Raw genomic sequence first — 9,972 nt, forward strand, 5'->3', positions numbered from 1 at the left:
GAACAATCGCTACTGTTGCACATGCCTGTACATGCTCTGCACCCATAAAACATGCAATCGCTTTTATGAGACAGCCCATTTGAAAAATAATGAAACGTAATTAAATCCAATATAGTGTGCACAATACAGCTCCTTTAAATGTCGGACAAACATGGAACTTCTCTTGCACGTGCACCTGTACTCTTTATTCAAAAAAAGGGTCCATTTTATAATTCTCACACATCCAACAGACATGTTACTAAGAGGATAAATATAGGTAAACATGATATGATTATTTTAAAATGCATTTATTTTTATTTATTATTGTTTATTTTTGTGAAATTATTATTAGTTTATTATTGTGAAAGCACAAAAGCCTAACAATCTCTAACTATCATGTTTCCCTCACTTTCATTCGTGACTGATTCACATGAAAAACACGTCAGCATGTATCGCTCATTGAAAATCTCACGAAACAAAGGCATTTAATAAGAACTCACTAAATGACAGAATGCTATACTGTAAGTAGCTGTTTTCGTTTAGCATGCTCAGACAGCTATTTAACTGAATCAACATGTTGTCAAGCTAATTTTATTGCGTATAACATTAGGGAGCTACGAAATTTATGACAATATTGGTCATATTATCGTTTTGAATCTAAAATTCTACATTTTACAGTTAAAGTTTTTAAAAAATACTTATAAAAGGCTTATGTAAAGCCTTGAAGATTGACTTTGAACGGAACTCTTGAATTTCTAAATGACTTAGTATTTGGACCCGTTCGTTTTCATAAGTTTTCATGTGTCTAAACACTGCCTTTTTTGAAAGTTGCTAGGCTATGAAGTCAAGTGCGCACACCTTATGGTTTAATAGTATGGTTTAAAAAAACTCCACAACCGTACATCGTAAAGTATTCCAAATGTGCGTGTACTTAACATTCTTGCCTCTGTATTTTTCATATATATGTGTTTGTCACGATGCTTATGGCAAATTAATATGGCAAGGATTTTTTAGATAAAGGTTTTTTCGGCAAGGTTGAAGATCATATCGGTTCCATTGGCATTATGCGGAACTGCGCACCAGATGAATAGGGCCGCTCGAACAACTGAGGGGAGGCCAAGATTGCTTGCCAGCCCTACGACCATCCAGTACCTAAAATTTCAGATAGATACACCTATCTGATTAGATGACAGAACCTTGATTTGAGGGGTATCAATGAAATAATACCGAGAGTACTGACTTTCAGTCACTAGTTCAGTTCTCTTTGTCAGTTAAATATTTTACTTGTTGACCTTTTGGCCGTGAGTTTGATTCAGGACGTGTTCAATTAAAAAAAGAAAAAAAAAATAGGGTTTCGCGTTTAAAACAAAAGGTGCTGCTTGGCATTAAGTGAGGTTGATCTTTTTATGGGGAGAATTTTTAGATAAAGAAAGACGTTAAATTAAAAAAAAAAGACGACTAATAGGTATATAATTGTCTAGAAGCCGTCAGAGTGCTTGAACGAGCACAGAAAAATTGCTGTTCTAACGTATATGGAAAAAAATCATAGCTTTAGCTCAACTGGTTCAAAGGTTACTTAATTTTGAAATCCGTCGCATTCGCTTTTAACAGTCTAAAACTTTTTTCATTTACTAGCATATCCATTTTGCGAAACATTCCGATCGGAAATTAAGCTTTTACAGTATAAGGGATGAAAAAATGTAACGACAACATGATTTTAAAAAAGACGTACAGGCAGATAACGCTTAGAGAATATACGAAAAGTGGAATTGATTTAATTTAAAGCACCATTTGAAAGCCTTTTGATATTAGGCATATGCTTCACAAATAAGTAGATCTGACTAATCGTACCACATACGGCACCCCACTGCGGTAATTATAGAAAAAAGCTGTGGTACACTATGTCAAGCACTTATTAGAAAGGTTCTACATATTTGGGTAACTCTGACGCAAATATGCAATGCAATTACTGTTTTAATAGAACATATTACCTGGTCCAGAACGCATCATCCTGGCCCGTCCTGAGGGAACGCAATGACGGCAAGACGCATATGAAAAGCGTGAGGCGAATTATTGTCTGACAGCCCACGATAAGCGAGAAAAGAATTAATATGGAGCTTGAGTAGATAGCAAACCACAGGGGATCCTTTGACAAGGCCGCAATTAGAAGCTCCAAAACGCGAGGTTCCATTATGACAATACTGGCCCTATCACTCCCAGGCACACCTAACAAATAAAAACAGTGGATAAAATACAATAGCAACAAAATAGCATATGCAGGTGTAGATATATAGTTAGAAATTTTGCCCAACCTGCTGTGGAAATAAATAAACCTACAATTTAAGTACTACGACTTATTGAGCGTGTAACTCATTAAATAGCTAAATCAATTCCCGGTATATGAGAGCAATCCCGATATTAATGGGTAGGTAACCTTGAATAAGTTAGTCCGAAGAGGATAAATTATGGAATAATTAATACTTATTAAGTGAATTTATTTCTTTGCAAAGCAAGCTTGGTGCATCGACGCGGAAAGCGCATAATCTTGTCTCGGTGTGTTTCTCCCTGTTTTCAATAGAATCGAATGGGACGGGAATAGCCCCTTGTGCCTCGTACGCAGAAGACACTAGCTATCTGCATTTTTTCAAAAATCTTTCAAGAAAAAGTTTATGAGCATAGATACGAAGAATGTTCGCAACGAACGCCATCTAAAAGTTAGCTTTTAGCATTTCATCTGACACAAATATTTAGTGTGCCTTGCTTGCTTAAGCATAGAATTTTTTAGCTCGTATTTAAGATTGTTCGTACTATATTTATGCCAACTTAACGGAATCGACGAGATTAAAAAATTGAGACTTATAGGGCCATCGCATTTGCCTTAGGGATGGAGCTCACCCATACTCTCAACATATTTTTAGCAGCACATCATGCATCAACGGTATGCAGTACACACAGTAAAGATTAGTCGCACGAACTCAAGCTATTACAAGCTCTTGAGCTAATATCAGCGACTCAGAGACTTCACACCTTCTTGGCAAGTGTTAAATTTCACGCCACGGGCATTTATAATATATTAGGAAAAAATCGTCAGTTCCACAGTCTTTGTCTGCTCCCCATTCTATGACTTTTTCGAAGAAAACTTAAGTAATAAATATAAAACTCAGAATAGACAATAATATGGCATCCTTCTTTATTATTCCATTGCAACAGCATAATAAAAATTATCTTCACTCACCTCACAGGAAGTTAATTGATAGTTATCACGCATTTGCTCCTGTTCAACGGCAAGTTATAGCGTCGTGACAAAGATAAACAACTGACTAGGTTCTTTTATGTCAACTGATGGAGCAATGGATCAATTATGTCTGAACGCACCCGCTATTCCATCAGCACACTGAAATGCGACTGTATATTGAAAACTTTACTAGTTTCTGTTGCTTCTCAATCAGTTCACTCGAACAATTCTTCATTTACAATAGCAACAACAAAAAGAAATACAAATCTCTTTATGCATCAATTTCGCCCTTTATAGTCGCACACTACGGTATATCAAATCGTGTACCCGAGCATTCTGTATACCGCAAGCTATGTTTACTGGAAGACCGAACAACACGAGCAACACTCAACTTGTAGCGGTGTGTCAGCTGTGACGTCTGTGAATGACCAGCACCCCGTGCACGGTCGATATTGGCGCGATGTTGTGATTTGTCGGGTAGGTGATGTATCCCATGCAGTATACGGTAGCGTGCTTTGCAAACTAGGGAACGCGTGCTCATGGTCTATTTATTTAATGATGGACTTCTTTCCCTCATAATGTCTCAAAGTACGCCTGTTCGAGACCTAGCCTTTTCCTTAGAAAAGGCTAGGTCTCGAACCACAGCCACAACTAGAAAGTAGGTAGTAAATTAGTGCGCAAAAAACTATCTCAACGATGATGTTCGAACATGACATTTAGTAAAAAGACTAGTATAGTAAGACAGTTACAACTTTTAGTCATCAATGAAATGTTTTGGGTACATCGGGAAACATTCAGTTGCAAACTATTCTCAAAAGTTTGCGGTTTCCTCTGCCAATACTAACTGACTGAAGTATGTGTCTTTTACCGCGAATCACTGTAAATTGCTAGGACTTTTCGTATTCAAAGTTCTATTAGACTTAATTGGAAGACGAAACATTTGCTTGTGACAGCATTAGCTACTGAACTGCATACTCGCAAAGTCGTTTCTGTCATATATATTCGTTCGAAAGAGTTAACATGGCTAACTCAGGTTGTTGCAATTGATCGGACTGGCATTGTAAGGTTCTATAATTTTACAATGTTTGTCGAAGTGGCGCATACGTAAAGATGCATTTTAAGGCTGGAACGCCATAGTGCTTCTGTTAGAAGACAGAACATTTTCGTTGAAATCCGACAAGCATTATTTCACAGCAGTAGAGAAGTAAGGGAACGACTCCAAATGGACGAAAATACGACCTGTAAGTTGTACTGTTGCATGCGACGTACGACCGGAAGTGCTTGCCTAATCTGTACTTAGTTTGTACTTTAGAGATAGTTAAAGCTGTGTACTTGAAATGAATCTCAAGTATTGATTTGTGCATTTGTAAGGTGACAAACGGAAGATTCCGCATCATAATGTGATGATACTGAAATATGTTACATATGTTGAAGCATCTAACTATACGCGAACCAGCTAATTCAATTTTGCTCTTTAAGAAATATTATTTGGGTTGTCAGTAAACTTCAGACGGACAACTATAACACTTTTATTAGCAGATGTTCAGGCTATAAACCTTCAGGGAATGTTGCTATAAAAGTGACAAACGTGTGGAAAGTATCATAAAAAAAAGACAGATTTCTACGAGGCAGAGTGGCCAGAACCCTAAAGTGAGGAAATAGCTAATTGCCTACAGCCTGTAATACTACCTAATAAGGATTCGAGCTAGTTAGAATAAAATGAATTTTAGAAAAAAAATACGACTTCTGTATTGAGTAATTCAATAATCGCTGCATAGCCGCAAATTAACAAGAACGGAATGTAATGTACGAAGCGCGTTGGAATATGTCAAGGATTTTAAGGTGACCACAGTTTGCTCACATATATTCAACAAAGAATCGTTAAATGTTCTGACCCATGGATAAACCACAGAGCTTGAATTATCCGTCCCCCTAATTAATAGATTCTAATAACCTGCGTTTTTTCAACAAACACATCAACAAACTCACGGTTACGAATTCGAAATAGTCCGTTGAGTATACCAGACGTTAATGATGTAATCTGAAAAACAAATGAACGCTTGACTTATCATAAAATGAGCCCACTTTCGTCACACAATATAAAAAGGAAAGATTAATTAAAAATAATTCTTTAGGAAAAATCCGATCTTACTTAGCGAAAACTAACCGCTTGACGAACGTTTGCGTTATCTCTATCTATGGTCACAATCAGCTTAAAGGCCTAAATAGGATTAGCATATGGACACTCACATAACATTAGCAATTTCCCTTCGTGCCAACAAAAGAAGCAAATTATATGAACACTTGCATTGTCAATACGTGAACTGTGCAGTAAGGTTCCTCGAAATATACGCAAACCGGAACTAGGTCTCAGCTTCCTTTTTTCCTTCAAATAAATGATCGTGGAAACTTTCCACTATGACTCACATTTGCCGTTTACTTAGTGTTGTATGTGTGCCACAATGGAACAAATGTTAGAAACACAGTGCCATAAGGCTACAGGGTTGTTCGGAGGCAGATCCGCAATGAATCGAGTCTGATCATCCTATCTTGAAATCGTGATAGAACAACACTCCGGGCCGGCGGGGTCCGTTTCGAAATTCTGCTTAAGCTTAGACTGTATCCAAGAGAAAGCGCAACAAGTGTCCTAATCGGATCCACACGCATCTATCGTACCTATTCAAAACGCTTCAGTAGACTTTTGTCACGTGTATGTTCTAAAATGGGAGGGCTTGCTCGGGCAATTTTGTAAATGGATTAACTGAAAGATTCGCTAAAGCAGTGGTACTAGCTGATTACAGGATTGGCTTAAAGTGCACGCCAGTGAAATTCACGTCACTGCTCCAATGAAAGCGAACTGAGAACGGATGCTACTATATCAAGAGATGGCAATAAACAATACATTTTTGTTTTGCATCTTATCTATAATGGGATGAAGATGTATAATAAAGTAAAAAGTATAATAAGGGCATTACTGGCTCAGTTGTGTACGGTTGGTAATATAGATGTATAAGTGCAGCAACGGAAATGTCCTATTGCATAGTATGTGCGTTGCAAAAGCCATCGAACCATTATTATATACTCTTTATTATCTATCTTACCAAACGTGTCCATAAAAAAAGCGCAATAAAGCACAGTTTGCATTCCCTAGTGGAACCTGATTTAACACACAGTCTACGCAAGGTAACACTAACCCATGTATTTACACCAGCAGTCTTTAAACAATAAATGAGATGGAAAACAAAAAAGTAAAAATAATTGAAACGCTTTGACGAATAAAAACACGAAAAACCCATACTTTATATTAATTGCGCTAATAAAACTAATTTTGGTACTTTACTTACATTCGACATATTTACTATTAGTTAACAAATATTTATTTAAAAATTCAAATAACTTATCAAAAAGGAATTCAGTTTGGTGTATGTGTAATGTCACCTTTTCTAGATGTCCACAATATTTTCATAATAACTAAATAAATATACGACTATTGCAAAAAACGGGTTTATTTCTAGCATGGGTGCACTCGATAGATAAAAATAATTTTTCCAATCAACATAACGCATAATGTATATGTATTCAATCTTAGTAGTCTTATACGATGCTAGGGATTCCAATTTAGCTCTGAGCATGTCAGAAAGCAATGCGCACATGTCACCATTGAATTCATAGTGAGAACTCCAATCGGTATCCTCTTCAAACCTTTAGAGAACAGACCTATGGTAATAATTACTGCTATTTTAAGAGAAATGTATTAACAGCGTTCATTCAGGTACTTTTGTAGAAAAATGCTACTTTTAAACATGAACGCTTATTGTGATTGTATCCTATAATAACTGCACCACAATATATTGCAACATTTTATGGAAGTGAGTCAGTTGCCAGAATTGGCAATTTCTAAAGCGAGAAGCTACAAAATTTTTGATTAGCAAAATACAGAAGGTATCTAAGAAATACATTTGATTAAGATTCTAGTCCTAAAAAGGACCTATATAATTTTAGATTGCAGTAACATCCTAGCGGAGCATTTCAGATTCTTGACGAAAAGATTTTAAGTTCAGCTAAGACACTCATAAATCAATCTAAACGCAATGTACATGTTTTTCTTAAGAATCGTTATAGCGGTCACACTCGTCAATAATATAATATATTCAAATGAACGTTACCAGTCCTTTCGCTGAAACTAGGCTTATGCTTGAAACACGCTCACGAGGACTAGTTTCTAGCTGTACAGGAAAAAGCTCTCATAGAAGTGTATACAGTCGCACACACAGGACACACTTCTTTCAAATTATATTTGTTGCGCTCTATGTGACTTTAAAATGTAATCATTGCCTATGATTGAAATGTGCACACGACTCAGACTGTTATCTGGTAAGTGTCTCTTATGTTTTTTAGCCGACCATATCGGTAGTTTGCCCGCTGATTTTATGTGTGCGATTACTGTGTGTATTCGAACGATATGATCCTCGAGAAGTGTGAACCAATTATAATTAACCAACTCTAGCCTCGGCTTTTTTAAAGCCTGAAGAATGCCATTCCTACTAGATAATAAATATTATTCACGGACCTCGTTCTTCTGGGATTACTTATTCTTCGTGCCGACAACCTTTATACAAAACTGGTGTTTTGAATATCTTCCTGTACGTGGGACGAGACACCGTAAAAAATTTAGAAATATCTTAATATGAAAAGATAACATTCACAATGAAAATATTTAATTATTTAAAGAACACTCGATTTACCTTTCAATGACAGACCTTCCCGGTACTTTTATGTACGTTTACATATACATATACAAACAAATTTTGTTTTTGCATTGCCAATAGTTAAACACATCTGCAAATTATCATTAGCGACTACTAGAGCAATGGTTACATAATTCTTACACGCTTTATAAAAATCGAGGAAACCTTATCGAGGACAGTATCTGGACTTTATTCATCTTTTATCATACTTGACTCCTTTTTTAAACGATACTGTTGTAAAGATGGAACGAGCATTTTATGTTGATGTCTCCAGTAACACTGAACGATAAGCCGACCATGTGTTGCTAATGTTATCTCCGGACGACTGTCAAATTTAAGTGGCTGTGGATCGAATTATACGATAATAACATGGCAGTTAGATGACTAGTTGATCTGAACACTCTTTTATAATCTCCTAACTATTTAATACTTGAGAATAATGATTGCTTAACGTACTGAATGCATGAAGTACATTGATGCGCCGCCGCATCCCCACATTTAGCACCCTTGATAATTGTTTAAACCCAATAAGAACAACATGGCAATGTGCGTCGTAGAGAATCGTTTATTTTCGTCTGTGATATACTGCGAGAAAGTATGCAGACAATTACGCCCGTTTGGACCTCACAATTACCATTTATTTGATAGTTATAAATAAATTGTTGACTGTGAAGTAACACACACTTGTATTGCATCGGTGACTTCTAGCATATTGTTTTAAATTTGAACAACAACACCGAAATTATCGCATGGTCAGACAACAGCTCAGCAACGTCTTTCATGCTGTTTGCTTCTATAATTGTATGAAAACCTGTATAGTTTGGCTCCTGCTGCATTAGGCAATGAGAAGCATACGTTGCAAATCATCCAATTAATCAGTCGTATTTGCCTAGAAAGCGCTTCTAGCTAGAAACAGGTTCTTTTGATCTACCTACAAGCATCGTATCAACTATAGCGAAGATATTGATCGCAATCGTGCGTTTTGATTTGAACTTAGATTTTTTCCGTTCCATCTGTAGAAGAATCAACAGTGATCTTTTTTCTTCTAAGCGGCCGACTCAGACCAGAGCAAATATTAGTCCTCTCGCTTGCCTCTGAGGTTTTACTGTCTAGGTAAGGTGCGATATGTACTGAGTGCGAAAGGGCTTCAAACGAAATTATCTTTATGTCGTCTCAGAATCAGACTATGTAAAACTGTTCAGGGCAGCAATAGTTTAACACTACTTAATAAGCCTAGATGCATCTAATAGCCGTTTTATAATGTTGTTTGTCTTTTATTATACATTAAATGCTGTGGCAGTTCGTAAATTATATGATTGCGGGACGCTTTTCCTGTTTGGCTTTGAACTGAAGATGATTTTTTTCTAATATTCTGTGCGCATCTATTTCTACAAACAAAATGTATCATAATTGATATTCGCTGTGTCACTCGAAAAGGTTATTTCTAGCCCAGAAATATATATAGTTATAGGCAATATATTAATTTCCCTCGCAATAACGTCAACGAATGCAGAGTCATTTGTTTCAAACTCTTCAAATGGTGCCGTCCACGAAACTTCTACCAAAATTTCGCTAAAGTTGTGTACGCTGTTCTTTAAATTATAATAACTAGTAGATCGTAGTTTACGGTTCTAATAAAAACAAACCGCATGTCAGGTACTTGCTGCAAAAATAGCTATCTGGGTAGATATAATTTGGACAAATCGACAACGCTTCATTGATGACAGTTTGCAACGCTTGTAAGCCTCTTAAAAATTGTCACGCTCACTGAATGAGATACTTGCATTATATTCTCATAATCTGATGAGCTTGATCTGGTAAATGAACGAGCCGGTCTTGTTCACACCTGTATCCCCTGTATTTGATCACTGCCAAGGACAACAGCAATCAACGACTATTATAAGTAAGTAACTAGCATAAGCCAAATCTATTAAATTAAAAATAAATATTGAATTATAACAATATTTTATCTAAAATCGTGAGAAAAAAACTAGTTATCTCTTCTGACAG

The 9,972-nt window shown here is 36.4% G+C and overlaps 1 protein-coding gene across 4 annotated transcripts; it reads right to left on the reverse strand.

Moving 5' to 3' along the window:
• Nucleotides 1-100: 100 nt before the first annotated feature.
• On the reverse strand, nucleotides 101-5,939 carry LOC111265031 (uncharacterized). Of its 4 annotated transcripts, none has more exons than XM_086970322.1 (4): nucleotides 5,642-5,939; nucleotides 5,204-5,255; nucleotides 1,971-2,205; nucleotides 101-1,131 (listed from the first exon to the last, which is right to left on the reverse strand). In XM_086970322.1, the coding sequence occupies exons 3-4, from the start codon at nucleotides 2,168-2,170 to the stop codon at nucleotides 990-992; spliced, it is 342 nt and encodes a 113-aa protein (XP_086826448.1). In that variant the 5' UTR covers nucleotides 2,171-2,205; nucleotides 5,204-5,255; nucleotides 5,642-5,939; the 3' UTR covers nucleotides 101-989. The 4 variants fall into 4 exon arrangements, with proteins under 4 accessions (XP_086826448.1, XP_086826449.1, XP_086826447.1 ...); XM_086970323.1 differs by lacking the exon at nucleotides 5,642-5,939 and adding an exon at nucleotides 5,523-5,635; XM_086970321.1 differs by lacking the exon at nucleotides 5,642-5,939 and adding an exon at nucleotides 5,465-5,623.
• Between the last annotated feature and the right edge of the window lie 4,033 nt (nucleotides 5,940-9,972).

The sequence above is a fragment of the Varroa jacobsoni genome, unplaced genomic scaffold, assembly GCF_002532875.2.
Source record: "Varroa jacobsoni isolate VJ856 unplaced genomic scaffold, vjacob_1.0 scaffold_924, whole genome shotgun sequence".
Classification (NCBI taxonomy): domain Eukaryota; kingdom Metazoa; phylum Arthropoda; class Arachnida; order Mesostigmata; family Varroidae; genus Varroa; species Varroa jacobsoni.